The following is a 24,307-nucleotide window of genomic DNA, read 5'->3' as shown; positions in this document are numbered from 1 at the left end:
TCACCACACTGTGGTTTTCTGAATCCATATCACCACTCTCTGAAACTGATGACGTAGTACGCAGAAACATGACGTTATTTTTCTTGCGCGTTAAAAAGTCCTTTGCTTTAATGCTGTGTTTATTGGATTAATATTATACCATTGGTCTCCAAAGGATTATTTTAATATATTGAGCCAGTTACAAGGGGGTATATAATAAATTTATCATTATAACAGTAACTTGATCCGAAGAGCCGTATCACGTCTCGTTGACAGGCGCGGATCATCAGATCAAACTCGACGCTTCGCGTCTCGTTAGATCTGATGATCTGCACCTGTCAACTCGACGTGGTACGACCCTTCGGATCAAGTTACTGTTATAATAATATATATTTATTGTATACCTAATGTGTATCACTCATTTTACTGTTGATTTTATGCAATCACGTGACGTCATGATCCGACTTTCCGGATCACCACACTGGTTTTCTGAATCCATATCACCACTCTCTGAAACTGGGGCTCGTAACATAAAGCTTGCTAAGTTTTTGACTTAGTACGCAAAAATATGGCACAATTAATTTTCTTGCGCGTTAAACAAACCGTAACATAAAGCGAACTAAGCTGTTATTGCTTTGTTTAATATTAATATTAAACTTTATATAGATATATTGCTAAAAGTGATTCGTTAGGGTTTTAATATATTTTGACGCCATTGTTAAGTTAATAGATTAGATTTCGTGTATTTATAATTATGTTATGAATTAATCGGAATGTTTGGAAGCAAATACCGCACGGTCAGAAAGTGGCGAGTTGTGGTTCATTGTAAATTTACGGCAATTATTTTATCACCTGAGATGTTTTCGCGCCTTTTGTAACTCTTTTGTTTTGACAAATGTTCACTTACCCTGTTATTATCCCTTCGACCGTCTATCTACTTAAATTTGAAACTCTAAAGAGTTCCGTACATTCCTTGTATCAGACCATGCATGTCATAGTTGAAGTTTTTTACAGAAGTTTTATGATATACTGTCATCATCCTCTCTTTTCTGATTTTAACAAATCATTTCAACTCATTTTTTCAAAAAATTTTCAATTATTTTATTGGTTGAAATGCTGTTAAAGGCAAATTTCAGAGATAAAATTAAATTTTGTATTTATATGTATGCTAATTTTCGAATCAGTGACCCCCCCCCCCCCAACAATAAAATTTGGCAAGATTTTATTTTCTTTAATGCAAAAAAAAGGAATATTTTACAAAAGTCAACATTAAATAATTATAAATATATGTACATGAAAGTAATTAATTCCCGGCCGCCTAATAACATAGTTACGGTTTTTTGTATAGCAAAAAAATAAAAAGATCCTCTTTAACTTCATTATAAAAAATAAAATTTTCTTGATTTTTATTGCTTTGTTTAATGGATTAATATTAAACAATTTGGTGTATTTTAATATATTCCCCAGTTATAACTTGTATTAAAGAAGGAATCATGGAATCAAACTCGACGCTTCGCGTCTCGTTAGGTTTGCCGAAAGCTCTCGGCAAGTCAAAGTTTACTTGGAAGACGGTATTGTATAGTTGAAGTTTTTTACAGTCTTAGGACTAATGCCTCTCTTTTGTGATTGGTAAAAAGCTAATGTAGAAAATTTTCAAAATTTCATTGGTTGAAATGCTGTTCAAGGCAAGAATAACTTTCTGATGATCTAATTTTCTGATAACAATTTTGCAGATTTTTCAGTTTAAAAAAAATTTCAGCAGTAATTAATTCCTAATAACATGATTTTTTGTATAGCAAAAAAATAAAAAGATCTCTTTAACTTCATTATAAATAAAATTTGATTTTTATTGCTTGCAGACTTTACAATTTGTTATTATTCTTTTCCCCTTTCTTGTTTGAATTATAGCTTTTGCCGATAAGCTCTCGCAGTCAAAGTTTACTTTCCGAGCGACAACCGTGGTAGGGCTAATGCCAGTAAAAAGCTAATGTAGAAAAATACAAAATCAAGGTGTAGATCAGTTTACAGTTTAAGATTGTTGCTAAAGACGGGAAGCTTTTTAAAAAAGCTCCCTATATTTTTCTCGATTCTTTTATCATTACAGCCTTATTATTATAGCCTTGCGTTTTTACAGAATAGCGATTGTTTTCATTTAGTTTTTCCTTTTCCAACTGGATCCAAGTCCTAGGAAAAGGATAGTACTAAAATTCTATTCGTTACAAGAAATTATTTTAAGTATCATTTTGCATGAAAGAAATTTCTGTTCATAACATTTGCTTCGTGTAATTCATTTTAAGAGATGCATTCTGAAACGATAGCATGCACCGACCATTCAGGGCAATATACATGTAGATATTTATACCAAACGTGGATGAGATATCCAATTATTTTTTTTTCGCATAAAAAAGGTGCTTTCGAAAGAACAAGTTTATATTTGGTATATATCTGGTAATAAAAAAAAAAAGATTAATGAATACTCGATGTAGAGTAAAATGGCTAATTCCTGGTGAATAAAGAAATGCGTCTGCATTTAATTTTATAAACAATTCAGATCACACCAAGATGAAGAAATAAAATAAAGTTTAAATGATACTCTAACTCTCGCCCTTTTTTGTTTATGATTGTAGGTTAATATCAAGGGAACGCATAACAAGTAAATTAGAGTTTATAGGTGTCCAATTCTCCCCCAAATCGATCTCATGATAGCTTTAATAGACCGGATTCTTTTCGTAAACTGTGTTTTATATTCCTTGTTACATTTAAGGATATCATTTGGGATCCATATGAAGGATTTATATTTTTACAACTACAAGAAATTTACTTTAAGTCGTCATTCAAATCCTAACTAAATATATTGAAATTGCATCTTGATTAATTAAAAGTAGCTTGTTTCGAATTTTTTAAATTTAAAAGTATTTTTATTAACTTAAATATAATATTGAATCTTTCTTCTTATACAAACGTGAAAAAACTTTTCACGGAGGGGATTTTTTAAGTACACTCGTTTTCGTTATCTTTTATAACCTCTTTCCATTGTATGAGAACATCTATAATATTATACAAGACATAAGATAAAAAAAAATTAAAGGCACTGAGTAAATATGTACACAGTTTTCTTGGAAGAATACATATGTCAGAGTAAATTGCTATTTAATTTTTTTTTAAAAACAAGTGGCAGGCATAAAATATACATAATAGTACCATAACTTTTCCTATTTATTGCTAATTTAAAGTAGATACAGTTTTTCAGTTCGTCTCTTTATCATTATGTAATGTCCATCATTGTTTGATGACTTTACATTTAATAATTAAATATAAACCGAACCAATTTGATCGCTCGTCAAGTTAAAAAGCGAATAATGCCTATAGCTATATGTACTCTTTCCCCAACAACATGCTAGGATTTCATTAAATGATCTTTTTAAAGAAAGATCTTCTCTGAACTCCCAAGCGAATCGAGTCGAGTACTAAAACGTGTTCATAATTGTAAAATCAATACATCTTACAGAGAATTAAGGAAAACTTGGAATCACCGTGGAAACAAAAATTTTTGCAAATTGTTCTCATTATATTTGAAAGTAAAAGAAGAAAATCCGGAGAAATGTTAAAATAAGTTCACTGGAAAAAAGGAAAATAAATTTGAATCAATGCGTTGTCTGTGTTTCGTTTCTTTTGGTTTTCTTTTCGTTTGGAAGTGTATTTTTTGTCATTAATACATTTGTATATTTATGTATTTTGTGACCAAGACCAGTTTGAGTGCGTATATGTCGAAATAAATGTACCAAAATTATTTTCTTCTCTATTAGGTTAGCATCATCACAAGTTTCTAGGTTGGAATTCCGAGTTTTCATTAAGCACACGCAACTTTCCACTATTTGAATATCTCAGTGAATTACAGCAGTAATGATAAAGAAGATTAAAATCAACATCAGAAGCGTTCGGTCGTGACAAAAGCATAACCATAATGAAATTACTCTAATTCTTTATGGGTTCATATTACTGATAAATTAGACATTAATCATTCTATTTTTTTCAAACCGATTTTTGCTAAACATGCAATTTGTTACATGAATAACTTTTTTCATGAATAACTTTTCGAATATATTCTCCTTCCATATTGAAGAAATTCATTTGAGTAGTCAAAAACGTGGTAATGTTTTGTTAGGTATTCTAAAGCAATGTTTTATTATATTAGGTTATTATTCCAGAAACAGACATTAAGCAAGGCACGCGAAGTAAAACTGGTACATGTAATTGAATCCAAGTGAAGGGTCTAATTTTTCCTTTGAGATTTAATTAACTATATATAGGTATCCCATGTGGCGCAGTGGTTAAAGCGTCTGCTCTATCTGCTCTAGAATCGCGAAGTAAGGAGCTTGATCCTTACGCCGCGGGTTCAATCCCATTGTGGATTGTGGAGACCGGCCCTGCGTATGAGACCGTATAAACTGAGGTCCCGTGTCGCAGTAGGTGCTGGCACAAAAAGATCCCTCCCTGTTCATTGGACCTGAGTATAAGACAAAATTTGCATCCCTACACCGACAAGTGGCGGCGTCTCCATATGAGTGAACATTAATAATTACAATATACAATCAATCAATCACTATAGATGGGCATACACAAAATTTTCATGAACTTTCTGGTTAAATCAGTGAGAATGCATACTCCGTAAAAGGTTAGACTGTTACCGATAAATCTTGAAGACATATCATCCAAATGATTGATTTTTTGAATGTTGCTTCTTTCTACATTTTCTCCCCAATGTCAAAATTACAATACAGTTACATAGAATAACAGATAAATAAATACATGCTCTTACCTAAGCTAACTTTATAAACGTCAAAGAAAGATGCTGGTGCAAATGTTATAAAATACATGTAGAAGAATCCACATGATCTCATTTAAATGATATTTCTTCCCCTGTTTTATAATGAATATGAAATATCGCTCATTGCAGATTCTATATTTTTGTGCATCGAATTTCATTTTAGGAATGACTCAAATTCTTGGCCAAGTTATTCGAGTATAACTAGCTGGTTTTGGTCAGTTTCCGCTTTACCAAAGAATTGGAGTCATTCCTTTTAAATTAATTTCAAATTTGGCAAACAACTGTTAAATTTTGTTGCTTTTTATTAGTTCAGATTTGTCGCTCAATAATGCCTCCGTAGTAGCGGAAGTGATGGAAAACAAGGGAGGTAAAATGATGCATAGACCTACATGTAGCAGCCATTTTGTTTAAGTGTGGTACATGTAAGATCGAGTTACTATTTAAAGTTAAAGGCACATTTATTAAATCTAGCATTTTCCATGAATCCTAAGGACTGGAAATGAAATTGCATGAAAACAGATCATTCAGCTGATTGTCAAGGGGTTGTGTCCCCATACCCAACCAGGTTATACAGAAATATGTTGTGTTCCTTTTGGATATTAACCAATCAGAGGCCAGAGAACAAAAAAAGAAATAAATTGTATTTTGATGACATATTCTCGCTGTTTACATTGATATAAATCTTTTTAAATAAATAACAAGAAACATATATTGACACAAGCGTCAAAAATCGGCCGCACACCCATTGGTCCTCTCAGTGATGCAATTGGAAACTAGATGCTTGATCTGTTATTGAAATATCTTTTATTTATCTGTTAATTAACATATCCCTGTGACATTGTGCATTTGTTTGCGACTTTACAGGATTTTTTTTCAATACATCATACATATACATTAATACATGTATAAGCAAACTACTCATAGTCCTCTGCGTCTCCGTGCACAGTTTGTTACAAACCAACTCGATCTGTCGGAAGTTTGATGTTTTTGTTTTTAAAGTAGTTTTTACATTTAAAGGTTAGAACTAAAGTTTAAACTTATTTTAACCATAGAGACATATAGTTTTGCTTTAATAAAAGTGCAACAAATATGTTGGGATCTTCGCTCGTTCTCAGAGAATGTTAAACCCCCTACTCCTCTCCCTCTAGATCCGCCACTGCATTTCTCCTCTTTTGTGTGAGATGTGGCGGGAAAAGACTTGGCATATTGTTAAACGCGCTTTATCCTTGTCTGTTGGAGCAAAATCTCTTAATATTCTGTCTGATAATAACTTGTCATTCAATCATTTGGAAATTTTCTTTCGGAAATTTATATATACACAGCATTTTAAAATATATTCAACAAATCCTGTTTAAATAGAGAAAGTTGTCATGTACCTGTAAAATCGTGGACAAAGCCAACACGTTTTCGTACTTCAATTAATAATGGACGTAATAAGCTGAAATTTTCAGTGAATGTTTGTTTATCATATTTAAGTTAATTATAGTGTTTTGGATAAAATATACACAAAAATATAGATTTTATAATGCTTGAATGTGCACAGGGATAACCAATCAGCGCACGGTCAAAAAACGCATAGGTTTTATAAGAGAATACATGAGTTTTGATTTGAAACAAAAGATTTAAATAGATACGTGTGAATAGGTGTTAAAATTATGATAATTAAAATATTTAATATTTATTAATTTTAATTCCCCGGGTTGCATTTTTATATATTTATTTTCTTTTTTATTAAAGCAATTATTTAATAATGTTTTAAAATTCCAAAGTGGGGAACACAACACACGAAAAATGGTGACGTTTGGTGACGTTACGGCGCACCGGAGATCAGTTCGCTATGATTTAGATTGTGTTATAACGCCGTATAAAACTTTAAATGAATACAGAAGAAAAAAAATCCCAAAAAATTGCCAAATCTTTAGTATATAAATGAAATGGGAGTTTTCTGTGTAAAGTTATTATGATCTTTTATAAATTTTGAAACATTTTAAGACTAATTATTAGAAAAAATAATTGATAAAGGCGTAGCAATAAAGACGCTGTCAATGTTGACCGCGTCTGTAATATAAATTGAAGGAATAATCTTTTTAGTTGAATGATGTTGGAATATTTATCTGGTGAAGTCTTCAGTTTGTTAATCCATTAGAAGATCTTACATTTGTGCCAGATTGGTTCCATATACACGCACTTTTTTCATGCTCAAGAGGATTAAAAAGATCAATTTTTAAAAGAAAAAAAGAAGAAAATTTTTGAGTAATTAAATGTAACACGTAAATTGAGAAATCATAAATAAAATAATTAAATAATTAGAATTTTTAAAAGACACCTATGTGTGTGAAATAGGCACTATTTAATATATTCTTATCGGTGCGCCGAACAATTATTATTTGCCTTTTTCAATACTGATAAAAATCAATCTCAAAATTTTGTTATTTTGAATATATCTATTTGAAATTTGCTATATTTATTCATGTAAAAAATGTACTAAGAAGTAGTTTTAGAAAATTTATCAGTTCTCCATGTAGTTTACATGATAATTATTTATGCGAGACAACTTGTCCACGATTTTACGGGACAACCCTCGTATTCAACAAATCCTGTTTAAATAGAGAAAGTAAAATTGTTTATACATGTACCTGTATACTGTATAACGTGGTCTTTGCTTTAGACTATGTCCAACACGTTTTCGTACTTCAATTACAGTATGTCTGAGTCTGTTAATTAGATTGAATGAAACATTTACCCCATATTTACAAAATTTTAATTTTATGATTATTGTGCGTATTTTGTTAAATATTTAAACACTCGATCTGTTTTAATATTCTATTATATGAATGTTCAATATTTTTATTTAAATTGCTTTAACTTCGCAGAAACACAACTTCAAACTTTCATATCAAATAACCGACCGCCTCCTGGCGGCCGGTAAAAAATTAAACTCTCTACGCTTTTTTAAAGCTATGATACAATTGAAACTTAATAAATATGCCAGTTTTTGTTAAAGTGATTTTTTTTGTAGAAAAGTGTTACCAATACTAACATAGTAATTACTTTAACACACTCGCACTCCATTTATACGAGTATGCTAACAATACGAGGTCACATCCCTAGTGAACTTCAATAAGGAATAATTTTAAGTCTAAACAAGTAGATCTGCAGTCTTGTCAGAGACTTTTTGAGAATTTTTCGAAATGACGGCAGCTATGCTGTTCTGAAATATCTAAAATACGATCGGAACACTAATCACAGACCATAAATAGTGCTCCTCAAACTGATTTGGTATAGTGGGAGTTGTGCGCGCAAGGCTCCATAAAAATGTAAATTAATTTTTACTGTTGATTGTAGTCTAGCATATTCAATTCAATTAAATGTAATTAAGGCAACACTTCTACGACATAAGGGATGCAACTCTATGTGTCATCGCCGATTTAGTTTTATTTGAGAGCGCACTGATACAAGACACAGATCAAAGATTAACTCAGCGCTGTTGCACTGAATCTATTATCATTCAATCTCTGTGTCTGAAGATCGTCAACGTCCAATTCCATAAAATCGATATACAGATAGCAAAATGTTTGTACCAATGTGATGGTAGAAAAGGTTGTAACCCTCTAAAAAAGAACATGGATGTTTAATTAAGAGCTAGTTCCTTAATTAATACTCCACTATAAAATGGCCAACTTGGCTTTATATCACGTGATGGAGCTGAATATACAAAAGTCGTGTTTTCTATCAACAATCAAGCCGAACAAACGCCATGATCGTTATGAAATTTAAAAGTAAATGTTCATAAAAAATAGAATCAAAGGCCTGTCAATATTTTCCAAGTACGCAGTGCACTTAATCACATAAAAATGCACCATGTCCCAAATATCAATTCAAACCATATCTAAGAGGATTGTTAATCATCACATGATGGGAGAACGATTGTTTTTTAATAATGTTTCTTTTTTCTCTTTCTTGCACGCATTTAATTAACTAAGATTGCACATGGTGTTATCTTTTTCTTTATATATATATATAATTTAATTTACGCACGTCATTTGATTGGTTCTTTTACCATTTTGTATAACATGACTTGAGATTTGACAAAAATCGTGTAAGAGAAATATATATGATATATATTCAGTGTACGATATAAAGCAAACTTTTTTCCGTTTAATTTTCTATTATTGACAAATCTCCGTACAATATGAGATCGTGTGTTTAAAGTATTTCATCTGAGTAAATCAAATTCCCCCCATGGTATATGAAACAGGTTAAATGAGGAACTAATAAATGACACCAAAAAGTCGTCTACTTAAACTCGGGCCCACATCCTCTCCCGAGACACCTTTTAATTGTCAGGATGCAAAAAATTATCGTTCAACAAATTGCAATTTTACAGGATTGTTTCATTAGAACTGTCATGCATGACATAACTGAATTCGAAGTTTTACAGATTATTTTAGTTAATCAACAGGTACACGCATTGGTTGAAATATGCATGGCATCCACATATTAATTATTATTGATATTAATGTATTGAGACTTTAGGACTTCTCTTTATACTTACATTCTCTTCTCTTTTTATCGGGAGGGGTTTACTGTATCAGGAGGAAATGTTTATCGTGTCTTAGAACTCTATTTTGCCTTCTGTGCTCTAATCACGCGATAATTTGATTAATTGGTGACATGAAAAATTACCAAGAGAGTACTTTATTTCTTTAATTATACACGTTTTTTTTTTTTTTTTTTTTTTTTTTTTTACAGATAACAGCTTTCATTTAAAATGACCTTTAGCATACAAAGGCAATGGCAAGGTATTTTATTGGGGACAATTTCATGCAGTAAGGATGAAGTGGTTTGGGGAATGGACAATTACATGATTCTGTACTTATCCGTTTATCCACCTTCAATGCACTTACCTTTGGAATTAGGCTTGTATAAAGTGAGACTTAAACAGTCTTCAGTAGTGTTAAAGATCGAGTGACTTATTCTCAGAAGTCTCTTTTTAGACCCCGCCGGGTAACGCCCATTTATGTTGTGTACCCAAAACTTTCTCTGCGGACACGGAGCACGTGGATATCGAACTAAACGTGTGTCTGACCATATTTCAGATACAACAGTTCCAGGCATAAACCGGAATGTTGACCCGTAAACAGTCGAATATTGTAATCCTCTATATGCTTCCACTGGCATTAAGAAAGAATCACGAAACCCTACGATTTTCCCTCGAATTTGACCATAATGCGTGTACACTATTGGTCCCATTTCCTGGATGAAGACTTCACAGGAAATACGGAAAATACACTTGATTAAAACTGAAAATAAAGCCCAGAGTAATTTCATGTTATGTTAAAAGCTGAAACAAAACCCATCAATGGGAGATCACAGAGAGAACATTTCGGTATACAGACGGTTTTCTCATTTTCCACCAGAACTATCCGATTCTGTACCATTGAGCGCTTCTTCCTAACTCTTTGTATTGCTTCATTAGAATATGACCTTGTTTTTGTGTCAGTTATTTGTTCCCAGTCTCATCACCACAAAGCAGACCAATCACCTAAAAGTATCCATAACCACAAATATACATTTTCTTTCGTTTTGATTTACCAAAATGCGGGATCTCTTCTATAATCATATTAACCATCCCAAAGTATAAAACTCCTACGATTTATTAAAACGGTCTGGAATTAGCCGATTCGGTTTCATTTGATTGCCAAACACAAAAAATAAAGTACTGACAATTTCAATGGAGTCGCGATGAACAGGAGCCATGAACAAATTATTGTTGTCTTCGATCACTCAGGAATAATTGTTTGACCAGCTGAGATGTTTCGGGAACTGTCCACTACACGTTAGACCTCATGAATTAGATATGGTGAAGTGTTTGTCAGATTTATTCCACTCTTCCCATCGACGTCAATGGAAACAAATTTCCAATATAACAAACGAAAATGCTTCTACTGCATTACAGGCAAATGCATTCATTGCATGTACAGTCATTTTTAGAAGAAAAAAAAGAGAACCTGTTCTGGTGAAAGTAAAGTCCAATGTACGACGTATAACCGAGATCGATAGCAATTAAATAGGGGAAACACGATCAACATTCATATACATGTATTTGAACCTCTATATCTAAGAAATCACTTTCAAATTCCGCTATCATCAGATTAATCATTTGCTAGAAAACAATGGATTCATAATGATTACTCTAGTTCAGGTAAAATGATGTAAGAACCTGTAGAAAATACCTTAAGTGAAACATCCCTTTCCCCATTGGTTTATGATCAGATAAGTTTACTTGTAGTGTGGTAGAGAGAGGCAACTTTTAAATGAGGTAACACCACCAACTAATTTCCCCGACAGCAGACTTTGACAAAAACAATGGTAGACATATTCTTAATTGGCAATTTTTCCTTGCCCGAGTGATATTTGACCGTCTCAATAAACCGGGCCAGACACCATGGAAAGGCAGTTCAAAAGTCATTACAATGTCGCCTTGTTTCAAAGCTCCGTATAATTTCATGACCGGACTTAAAGCCAACAATATGAAGTGAGTGCAAGATTTCTTGGTAAACTTCTTATTCTGTCATAGATAATCAATGCAGTTGAACAGAGATAGGAAGAGGTTTGAATTATGATGATTTCAATATATGGTCTTTATAACAAGTAGAAAACAGGATTATGTGAAATATCAACAATATGTTTTGTATAACTCTTAAAACATGAATTGTTACATATATCCAATAAAAGCAGACAACTTTTTTCTCAACAACTAAAAATCAAAAATTTAATAAAGCAAATAGATTTCTTTACAGAAAACCTGCGTGATATAAACGTATTGATCAAAGAAGAGTTCAAGCTAATTAGTTTAAAATAGCAGTTTCTAGGGAAAATCGAGAAGTTGGAAAAACCTTATAACCCCGATTATTTGTGTATACAGCAATATCGTAAGTAGATGAAAGTATCCTTTGTCCTTGTATTTCTTTACATAACATAAACATTCAAACACCAGTTTTAAACATACGCCTTCTATAACCCATTAAGATCTAGAGCATTTCTTCTCTTTCCTCAACCTTTGAGTTATACAATATAATATGATATATTCATAAAGTTTATTAAGTATTGTAATGTTTAATCATGCATTCATTTTGGCGGCCATCTCTGTTACTTTGTTCATTTTCCTCTTGATCTAATCAAACTCAAAGAGTTTCTTCTACCGTAATGTTTTCATAAGAACGATTTTACAATGTAAATCAAATTACTTCCACAATGTTAATTTCTTTAGGATGGATGTGTTACATAATAATGCTCTTTACGAAAAGTAATTATAAAGAAACTAAGAGGTTTTTTTTCTTATCCTTACTTTTAAGCTAATTGTATTAGCTTGAATGAGAAGCTGTGTTGTTTCAGATACAAACAGAACGCTGGTCGAAGATGTAATTGTTAAAATGATCTTTCCTTCTGTCAGATATTACATATTGTAGAACATATTTCTTCATTACCCACCAAACTGATATCTTTATTGAAGAAAGAAACAGAAATCCTTCGATCGAGTCAGCGATAGAGATTTGTTTCAGCAACACAACCAACATTACCACTTTGATCCAGCGTCTGGATACTAGAGGTTTTGCTATGATAAAAAGTTTTCTGCTCAGGATTTTGTAAAACCATTGAATGACCAACACCATATTTCTCCAATTCTAATTGTTAAATTCAGTAAATTAGGTATTCTAATTGTGATTCTTTTCTTTTGTATTGTGTGACAAGCGCTTAACTTTCCACAATGCTCAATTATTCATGAATTTGTGCCTTAACAGAAAGTGTCAGGTGAAAGCTACCAATTTCTTTGATGATTTAATTCAAGTGTAGTTTCTTCTCTACAAGAAATGATGATGAATTTTAAAATGTTCATTACATGACGTAAACTGGAATTCAAAGGAACTTCGTATAATATTAACAGTTTGAAAAAAAATATCATTTGATCATTTTATTTCTCTCATTTTTAACCCTAGCCTGTAAAAATACTTATTTTTCTCATTTTTGTTACCAACAGTCTGATGGAAATCAGTCTGATAAGTTGGGCAATGAGTGCGATTTATTCAAGCATCTCTTTTCATGATAAAACAAAACACGAAAAACGTTTTAGCTTGTGTCATATAGATATAACATGGTCGCTTTGATCTGTTTTGCTAAGAATGCAATCGACCGATGATGCTGCGTGTAGGTGTAAATATTGAACACATTTATTTATGTGAAAATGTCTTCTGAGAGTGTCTTTCATTTTATAGGAAGTACAATGTCACATTTCTTGGACTACGAAGGTTATCCTAGCTGAAACTGTAAAATCACATATATTCGTAGGGCAAAATTTTCGAGGTTTAAGGAAATATAAAAATATTGATTTGTGGGGACTTAATTTGGTAGTTGGAAAATGTTAAATAGTAATACATTTGAAAATTTTTAATATTGTGGTTGGTCCTTCCATGCCTTGAAAACAACGAAAATTACTAAATGATTCACAGTATCTGACCTAATTTTTGGAAAGAAAGATTTTATTTTAATATATCAGATTTTTTTCTCGGCTTATGATCCGTATCAAGTGTACTGACAACAACTCCTATGATATGAGATATAGAGAAAGATTTACGATACACTGGACGGTACTAAATACGCATTCGGTTACGTCGAAAACAAAGAAGAAAAATGACCCTCAATTTACAAAACGTTTCCCGATCCTAACATTTTCTTTCCTTAATGTTTCTATGAAATGTAACTAGGTTTCCTAGAATTGATGAAATAATACACCACTAATAGGTTATGTTTCAATCAAAATAACCATTGTTTTTGTTCTGTGATCGAATTCGTAATCTGTTCAATATTCTATATTGAAACGAAGTGACATAATGGCCAATAAATATCCAGTGTTGATAAGGAACAACACGGATTTTTCCGTGCCATGAAATTGGTTTCAATTTTAATGTATCATCAGATAGGCGCACAGCACCACGCAGACGACAGAGGGTGTTCGATCAATTCCACTTAAATTGTCGCCGTTTCTTTACAATAAAATTAACATTGCTACGTCTTATCGGCACCGAGGTGGCAATGTTCTGAGATTAGAAGCACACTTTTTTGTCAGTTTTCCTTGTATGAAACTCATTAAAGAAAAGTAGTCATCACTTAAAATATTTTGTGCGCATGCGTATATATTTAAATTATCGTATATGGCAATTCGAAAATCCCCTGAATAGTAATTGCTTTGGTTTATGGCGGTTCTTAGTGAAGTTTTATTAGTCATAAACAATCGACCCATAACACACGGAAAAATATGCTGTTGTCTCCGTGCAAATAAAATCAGTCCCATGTGTATACTTTCATAACGTAAAAATAATATAAAGGAAAATATTATAAAAGGATTATTAAAAGAAAAAGATTACATAAACAACAAATAAAAAGCATCTTTCCAGAGTCATATAAAATTCCTGCCTGTAATTCTTATACATTATCAAAATATTCCTGTACGATTTTCAAAAATAATTTTAAATTCTCGTTCACAGAACAAATCTGATTTTGAACTTTTCAACTATTGATTGGTCTTTAAAAATCATTGACATGATCTATATCAAAATAATTATTGCAGGACGGTAATCGGAAAAGGAAATCTGGATGTAAATCAAAATTGAATGTGAAACCGATTGCAGAATAATTTCAGACTTGGTGTCCCTTCATGCCTAGTCTGAAAGGAATAAGGCTTTTGAATTAGGACTTCTCTCCTTCATCAAGCGAGTCAGAAAAGTTGTGATATCACACACTGTGTGTACCTTTTCAGAGAATGTAGTGCAAGACAATCCAAAAAAACTCCAGAGTAATCTAAATAAATACCAATTTTCATTACGTTAAATTCTAATACTGAAGACGTGCTTCTAATTTGCTATCCTTAAATGTATCCTTGTGAAGATTAATTGAATGGGAGCCTAAGAGCTAATTTTGATCCTCATACAATTTTGTAATCACCTTCAAGCAAATACAGATAATATAAATAAAAATAAACACAATTAAAAATATGAAAAAATGGCACCGTTTTGCTCCGAAAAAAAAATATATGTCAGATCAAAAAGTAAAATAGGAGAAGCACAATGGCACCCCGTAATAAAGATTCTTTGATCACATTAAAAAGAAAATTGTGTTTGCTCCTTGTCCTTGCACATACTTCATCAGATGATAGATACTTTGCGTTAAATTTTAGTGTGAATCATTTCATACTCAGTTTTTGTGTTAATAAATTTTAAAATGGATTAAAATTTGTATTCTTTTTAATTTTCATTTAATATATGTTTTGGCCATTTGTTCTGAACATGTATTTGTAAGATTTCTGGCAACACCCGGGCCCAAGACCACATAAACTTAGAATAGACTTAAGTCAAAATTTAAAATCAATATAACTTTTGAAATAATTTTGACAACAACATAAAGTTTTTACCTCATGTCTAAATTGGAATATTATACAAATCTGCAAAATTTTGATAACGTATGTTCTATAAATGACAAGCTATTCAAATTCAAAATTTTGACTTTAGTCGGTTCTCAGTTTATGGTCTCTAGGCCCGATTCGACTCAAAGGTACTTATAAGTTGACTTTTTATTGTGGCTGTTTGTTTATTTATCGTCCCTTCGAGATTTTTTTCACTCGATCATATTAAGACGCCATCAACTGTCGACAGGGGATTGCAACTCTGTTTTACTTTCAGACTGTGAGCAATGAGGAATCTCTTTCACGCCAGCACCTACTGCAACCTCAGTTTATATGGTTTTATGCAAAGGACCGGTCTCCCACAGTAGGATTTAACCCCGAGACGTACGGATTAACTCTTTTCTCCCTACTCTCGAGCAAACGTTTTATAAGCTATAACCACTGCGCCAAATAGCTATAGGCGACGTCTAAGTTTTGATAGTCTGATATTATTCAAATGAAATTATAAAATTATTGCCTTTATTATTCTGAACATTAAAATCATGCTACATTTCCCTCTATGCACCATAAAACTCGCACCGTTCTATTTGATCATGGAGCGGCCACAACACTTTTTCTGCAGGTATAAATTAATTGGCTTTTCAAAATCAACTCATCAGCCCAGAGCTGTGATGGAATAATCATGACGGGTAATTGATTTCCTCTGTATTACCGTATTAAACATCAAACCTGGCATTAAAAAAGCTGTATACAAAAGTCCCCTATTATCACTTGATCTTGTTACATGCATATCCTTCAAAGTCAAGCAGCTTTTGATGAATTATACATGAATTTTAAAGCTTTATACCTTGTTAAATGATGTTCGATAAGAATCATAAACTTGTTACTCTTTATGAAACAATAGGGAGTCTTCCGCGAGATGCTTGCATACAAAGTAATTGACGATATACCAAAAAAAAAAATTTGGAATTACACATTCTTTTAAATATCTGAGTACTTGTGTGTACAATCAGAATGTTTTTTAACAAAAGAATTTTGCAAAAGACCAATGACAATGTAAGTAAATTTACGAGATCCATTTTTATTGAAAAAGCTGCTGTCAATCATATCAAAAAGTCTGGACTTTAATTTATCGTGGGAAAAGTCTTAGTTTTAAAGCTGTTGATTTTGGTAAAATTTTATGATTTCAATTTTTCCAAAAGTTCCTTGGAATTTCTAGGCATCCACATGTGACTTACACCACTTCTCGAATATATTGTTGCACAGTTCTCTTGAAGTTTCTTCTTTACTACTGTTAATATATAATGAGAAATAAAGAAAGAGGATTGGTTAAACATTTACTGAAACCCGCTATGTATCTTTATTTGTAAGGATTTTTATGAAGTTTCGGAAACAAGAATTTCTTCCCTTAGAAAGGGAAAAATGAGTGTACGTTGGATTACCTCTTCTAGAATTAAATCGAAAGTCTTTTAAAATACAATTTATATAATGAGAGTTAGAAACGAAGACAATGTTTTAACCTGCTTTGTCAGCAGGGACCAGTACGTACTGATCATGTAATCCATGTGAAGCCTTCGGAATATTACAGAGAGTAATTCGTGCATTGTAACGTTATTGCTAAGTTAAAACCAATATGCAAAACGCTTCAAAAATACGAGATGGAGAATACGATAGCATGCTCATCTCTCTTGATTCAAGTACGTTTGAAATGTCAGAAAGCTAGAATTTCAAGGTTTGTGAATGTAGTTGTAAAGAGGGACATTGATTCAAATCAAAGTTTAGAATTCAAAACTGTCTATTAAAAGTAAGACACGATGTTTCTACAAGTATGTTCGTGCAATTGCTCTACTTTTTTAAGTTTATCGAGGAAAACAGTATTTTTTGGTTACGAAAATTAATATATCATACTGCGCTTATTGCTGAAATCGAATTCCAGATACCCGGTATTTAATTTCAGGAAAATCTTCGCAATATCTTTTTTTTTTTTTTTCTTTCTTCAAATACTCGGTACACTTGTCCTTTGAATTTTTTTTGTTCGTTTAATAATTAATCATTCCTTCATTAAATTGCAACTTGAAATAATGTGTACGTGTTTACACGTCAAAAGAACATTGAAATTTTCCAACACCGTCTGTATTAATGGTGAAAAAGCCTTCCCAAAAATCGTCTAATTAGATCAGACAAGCTATTATGTTAGCATCTTTACAATGCTTAGAGGTACACGGAATTTGCTCTCCCCATTTAGGAACGGAAAACACCTTTATCAGATGTAGAAATTCTTCAAATTACACATTTGCATGTTTACAAACATCTTCTTTATAAGCATTGTTTTACTTCACACGCAACTCCTTCGAACTTAACAATGCAAAGGATCTGAAGATGAAATGTATTGCATGCGTTCTAACACTTAACACTCCGGGATTCAGCTCTTTTGTTTCTGTTTCAAACATGGTTCATGACATATGTGTATATTAGCGTAGTGTGCTTATGATTTACAAATGTAGTGATAAATTTTATATTACTTTTTGGGTGTTTTTGTTTAACGTTTTCATTCATATTGAGACGTCGCCACTTGACGATGAACGCCGCAAATTAAGACCTATACTCGGCACATTGTAGAGTCTTTGGAAAGTGAGCGATCTTTTTCATGCCAGCACTTTTAAAGCGCCACTGACCCTCGGTTTATACTCTATGAGACTTTAGACAGTGCGCATGATCAGGAAATGACCCACTGTAGTTAAGTAAGCGCGCATGGTCCGTAGATGAACCACTGGAGTTAGTCAGTACATATGATCGTCAGAATCTAGCGACTAGGGGGTTTAGTCAGTGTACATGATCAGAAGTTTCAACATCCATAGAAGAAAATTATACGACATATCTGCCGTTGATGTCGATTCGTAAAATTGTTTACCATCTACCATCAATTTAGCTGTAGTACATCAAAAATAATATTCTAGTGTTTAAGATATCTGAGCTTATCCATACAATTAAGCTGTCTGAATGCATCACTATTACAAGAAACGCAATCAAGCGGATTTATTGCTAGACCATTTCTTCCCGTCTTTATTCAACCAGTTTGAAAGCTTTATGATTTCTCCACAGGGCTATCTTACTCCTGTTTTGTAGTAATCGTCCTCCTGATTTTTCAATAAAAGCCGATTTTCCTTTACTTTGCTTGATGTACTCTAAAAGAAGTCTTTTGCAAATAATTTCTATCCTTACACCAGATTTTTAATGCCGCTGTAGTTAACGACTTTGGTCATTATTCCATTTTTACATTAAATAAAGTATTCTCATCCAAAGTTAGCAATTTTCTTCGTATTCATCCATCGATCAATATCAAATTCAACTTATGCATTTCAACAAGATAAAATAGCTTTAACCATGGCAATTGATAATTTTAAAGTAAGAATTAATTTCATAAATGCTGATGAAAGTTTCAAATAAAAAATTCTTCAAAGGGGCAATTTATCATTACTTTCATTTTATGAATTATTAACAGATTTGATACAGTATTTGGAAGACATAAATCTCACTCTGCTCCAAGACAATACTAACATTTTAAACATTAATAAAGAATGATGGATGTTACGTTTATTTATTGCTCCCCAGAGCATTTTCCAATCATAATAGCATGACACCAACATATTAATCCGCGAAGCGGATTATAAAAAAGCAAACAAAATTTAATTTTAAAGTAATTAAACAACTTTTGATGTAAAATTGTGTTGCTTTTTATAAGTTCAAATTTACCGTGTTGTGTAAATTTTGAAGCGACTGATACATATAAATGATGTTTGTTTACATGAAAGAACGAGTAATTGATTAAAGTTGAAACATTTATTTTTTTTCCATACATGAGGGGATTGCATGGATATGATGATTATCAGTTGTCTGATGTTTAAATCAACCAATGATAAAATTAAATTATTCATAATAGCATGACACCAACATATTACAGGGGCAAACAAATTTGATTTATAGTAGTGTTGTGTAAATTTTAAATACCTATAAAAAGATAAGGTCAAAATTTTTGTAGAATTTTTGTACATGTCGGCATCAGTTCTGATGTTTAAACGATTTAAAAACTCGCATGTTTATTTCTAGAATAAACAGGATCTGTAAATTAAATTTTAGTGATCTTTTAAAAACTGTATACACGAGTTCATTTTTTTTCTCGTCACAAGATGGCCATAAAATCTTAAGAAACGCTGATTAAAAAATTTTAATGCCCGAAGAAGGAAAAATGTGACATTCAAGAATATTAATCGTTTGGGGGTAAACAAAATGAAATATTATAGGTTTTCTTGTTTCTCTTATACACATTCATACTAAAACACATTACGTATCAAACTTAATTCAAACAACAATGATGGCTAAAGATTTCTTATACGAGACCCAAGGGAGTTTTTTCCAAACAAAAGAACAAAGAAATAATAATTTTAATGAAAGAACCCCTTTGAAAAGGGTGAAATACCTTAAATACATGTATTATCGCTTCTGAACTGAAAGGCAAAAAATAACTACCGGTATGCATGACGACTTCAAAAGATCTTGACCTATAAAAAGGGTGAGGGGTTTGTCCAGACTTAAAGATCCTATTTATTGGGGGCATACACGAACATGACAGAATTCGGCTAAACTGCAGGGGTGGGGGCCGGGGGGTGTCCTTTCAGTGAACATTTTCATACTGAATTTATAGGTATGTCTTTAGAAAGTTGGTTGGGAGAGCCCCCCCCCCCCTTTTCCCTTCACGATACTACATGTCCACCAAGATATTCGCCTTAATTTTACTCTAACTTAACTGACACATCTTAAGATCAGACGAACACTTTCCTCAATAATGTACAATTTTCTCTAATAATTTGTCATTTAAGCATATTTTTTGTCTTTTAAGTATTGCTATCCTAAATAGTTTCCTTGCAAAAAAAAATGAGATACGTATACCCTACCGAGTATTCGGGAAAGATACAAGGGGCTAGCGTTTCCTTTATAATCCTTTCTATAATTTTAGGGAATTTAGAAGTTACAAGAGAATGACAATAATGAAAAAAATTTGATCCAACACGAAAGAGACACAAAAGTTATCGGTATCACACCGAAAGACAGAAAAAGGATATTTGAGGAATATGTCGTTATACCTTAAATTTTCTCTTCGTTGCAGTTGTTATTTTTCCAGTTTAAAAAATCTTCAGTTACTACATGTATATGAGTGTATTTTGGAATCCTGATAGGGCCATGCAGTTCAATATGATCACATCGTCGATGTTAGGCTCCATAAGATGAAGATAAAGCAGTACTGCAAAGACGATGACAAGGTGATTCGATGACGATGAAATGGTTGTGCAATGGTTACACATCGAAAAATTTAATAGATCAGATTCTTTACTAATTTTTTTTTGTTCCATCACCCACCTTCCTCCAAAAGTGTAATTGTTATAATTTTAAAACTGAAAAATGATACAAGAGCTGTTACCAGCTATAAACTTCAAGTATCCAAAGAATTTATATTTTCTAAACATTTTATATGAAGCACGGTGAACCGTTTCCTTTTAATTTCACGCTTCATTTGATTTGGCAATGAGGCGTGAATAGTGATTCGTGATACTTTCACAATTACTACTTCATCCGAGCTTTCTTGCAAAAGGACTCGGCCCTTAAAGTTCATCGAAATGGATGCTCTTTCACCCAGTTCAATGGCATTATTTTTATTTTACTACCATCATATCAAAGGATTGTCTCTATGTTCTGAGAGTGGAATGCTAAACGCTATTAGGAATTTTATGTAAGGTTTCATTTTGCTTTTAATCAAGTGAGGTTAACGATGGTGTTGAAAGTAAAAGAACATGTCAACGCATAGAACAAAACACTGAACTTCACAGAGAAAGAAATCGAAAAAATCAGAAAGCAGAACTGTTTTACATTAAATGATTAATGTTTCAAACTTCACACTGCTCCACGCTTCAACAGAGTAATGTAACATACTCGAAGAACAATGCAAACGACTGCTAACCAGGAAGAAATGAAATTTTAGAAATTTTGATGAATTTGAATGATACCGCTATAATATGTATGCATTTTCACATATGCAGTGAAAAATACTAATGATGAAGCATCAAAGATAGCCAAAACAACTGCAAAGAGATCCATTTGTGAAATTGTTCGGTTGTATGGTATGGAATTTGATACTTGGCATTTTACATGAGCAAATCTGGTAGCTCGATTTACAATACTGATGTCACTAAAGACATCACATTCATCAGCAAATTAATTTTTTGCAGACTACTGACACCAGCAAGATAGTTTTGTTTTCTAGAGTAACAAAAACTTATCCTTGTACAGCGTATTAATCAAAAGTTCCATGAAAAGATCGAAGGCATTTCTGTTTTAAAGAAAAACAAGGTTAATCTTATGTTATTTTGTGACTTATCCCTTATCAAGTGAGGTTGAACGTTTTAAAAATACTTCTTTCATCTTTAATATTTAAGCAAACAAAATATTTTCTTTTGGAAATTAATTCATAAATTAAACATCTGCGCTCATAAAGATATGCAAAGTATTCAACATTATGAAAACTTTTTACACGAATCTCTCTCTCTTCCTCTCTCTCTATGCATGTATACCTATATGTCACTATCTGTACATTCAATACAATGTTATGTAATCATTATACTTAAAATCATTGGTTTAACCTTTGTATTCCAAATCATGATATACTTTGATATAAAAATATTATTATTAAATATCATTAGATATCATTTTGAAATTAAAAGAAAAATTAACTGTGTTTATTGTCACCAACATCATCTTGATATAATTTTTATTACGTGCAAGATAATCATGATTTTAAGACAAACTATAATTCATTCAAGTCTGTATACTTGTGAGAAAAGTATTTCTGAGGAAAACTTGTATATTTAATTATTAAAAACTCCATTTTATTTCTGAAAATGGAGAATTCAGTGACATTTCATTTGGTACCCGCTTACCTTTCACAGGAACATGCACATTGAGTGAAAGACAATCTTCTCTCTGGTTTTTCAGAAAGTATGCATTCAAGTGGTTTAAACGTTCCCTTAGGAAATCTGCCAGGTAAGTGTTCTGCATTGGATGCAAGCGTCGCTGAGAACAAGGAGCCGAATAATCTACCCGGTTGTCCGTGCGATCCCATATTTGATAAGATCCAATCGGAGGCATGAACCGAAGACCCGGAGAAGTGAAATGATACTCAATTCCCCGAAAAACTTCCGTTTTCCCCAGCCCAGTATACTCGGCAAACTCTATTTCTAATCCCCGTATTTTTCCTTGTGGTGTACTTACGACAGTCTGCCCCAACTTATTACTGACAAAATTCCCATAACGAACAGTGTCCACTAAAACTACCCACGAGAAACACATAAGCACATTCCATGCCATCATACCATAGCACACCGCATGGTTTAATCAATCTGATTTGCGGAAATCAAAGATTTAAAGCTTTCAGTGAATATTGACATCAATACAGCGTATCTGTATATGAGAAAAAATAAACCGAGTAGCTACTAAATAAAATAAATCCTTTGGCAACAATTATGAGATGCAATACATGCCCACACAATATGTTTTAACACTAAATACGTTTGTTAAACTCATAATTGCACTCAGAGACGCGTCTTAGAAAACACATGGTCTGATGAATGTTAATTCCACCAATTCTGTTTCTCCGAGTAAAAAACGAGCTCCAGAATGATAGGTTTCTCATAGAGTGAACATATATTGGTTTTCTCACAGATTTTTTAGGTGTACCTTTTCATTTCACTGGCAAATAACCCAATGTTCGGGCAAAATCTGGTATTGTAAGATTTGATGTTCTTGGCAAATTGAAAGTCGATCCCAGCTCATCATAACCGCGTGCTACTCACAGACGGAAGAAGCTATCATGCAGAAAATCTTTCTATCTCATTGAGAGAGAAAGAGAGACATTCAACAAACAAGGCCGAGAAACGAAACAACCACGCTAGCAATATATCTTCTGAAAAAAAGAGACAAGAACGTAAACTCCCCTCAGTCCAAATCCTGTGTATGCTTTTTACTTTTTTTACCGGAGAATAGTGATTAAAGTATTGGTGCTCATATTTTTAAAAACCGAAATGTTTAATGATTTCAAAAAGAGCCAGTTCCAAGTCACACAGTTCTGGCGGGTGTTGGTAAAAACGCAGAAGTGATCAAGTTATATTCTTTCCTCGCGCCTCTGACGTGTCGTATCTCGATTGACGCCTCATGACAGTCCATCCATCGGACGTTCGTATACGTAACTTACACAGCGCTTTGATTAGATGTATTGTAGTGCATTAAACGATTGCTGTTCTCTTGAATAAGAAATTGCTTCAGTGAAGAGTAATAAAGCTGAAGTAGGTCGATATTTGGAGAAAAATCATTTTATTGATGTCCTAGTACTTTTTGCTTTTAATGGGAGTATATACATACTAAGGTTACCACAAAGGTCTGAATAAATAATTCTACTTGATTTTTCATGCATATCCCTTAAAATGCTTCACGTTGATAATTTAATTCAAAATCAGAGACTAATGGTTGCTTTTCAAATTTGTTTTAAATGTGTATTGTTTTTCCCTGAAATATCAATCCTATGTTACAGATACGGGTTCCTGGAATTTTGTCGTCAAATTTTCTTAAATCGATACAGAAGGTGCCAGCGAAAGTTATATGATGTCTGCAAATTGTTGTCGGTTATAGATTCCATTTTATCCCAGCAAAAAAAAAAGCTGAGGAGCATCACAAATTAACTAAGCGCAGGGAAGTCTATATAAGAAAAGTCCAAAACATACAGTAGGGTAGTAAGAAAGTCGTTGAAATCGGTCCAAGACACGGCGATATTGACATGTTATTTCCTGACGACAGACAATAAGATCGGGTTTGGCATATGCGGTGAATATTGCTTACTTATCATTTTGTTTTATTCTCATCAAACCCGAAAGACATTCCAATTAAAACGTTCCGTAACACGACCTTTGGCTTATGATGTTTCATCAAGATAAGAAATT

The 24,307-nt window shown here is 32.5% G+C and overlaps 1 protein-coding gene across 4 annotated transcripts in view; it reads right to left on the bottom strand.

Annotated features, from left to right (window-relative positions):
- LOC134229340 (neuroligin-2-like) overlaps window positions 1-24,307 on the bottom strand; it is a 176,459-nt gene that overhangs the window by 27,673 nt on the left and 124,479 nt on the right. Inside the window, exon 1 of one of the 4 annotated variants that reach the window (XM_062711084.1) lies at window positions 22,256-22,776. The exons of 2 other annotated variants lie outside the window; for them this stretch is intronic. In XM_062711084.1, coding sequence (XP_062567068.1) covers window positions 22,256-22,685 — 430 coding nt within the window. In that variant the 5' untranslated portion in view covers window positions 22,686-22,776. Of the gene's footprint in view, window positions 1-9,714; window positions 10,446-22,255; window positions 22,777-24,307 lie in introns of those variants that run through there. One more of the 4 variants, XM_062711085.1, reaches the window with a different exon arrangement.

This window comes from Saccostrea cucullata, unplaced genomic scaffold (assembly GCF_032062105.1).
Source record: "Saccostrea cucullata isolate Sc308-1 unplaced genomic scaffold, CSIRO_AGI_Scuc_v1 ctg41, whole genome shotgun sequence".
NCBI classification, from domain to species: domain Eukaryota; kingdom Metazoa; phylum Mollusca; class Bivalvia; order Ostreida; family Ostreidae; genus Saccostrea; species Saccostrea cuccullata.
The sequence above is the reverse complement of the archived record's forward strand: the minus strand, read 5'-3'. Positions and strand labels throughout refer to the sequence as shown.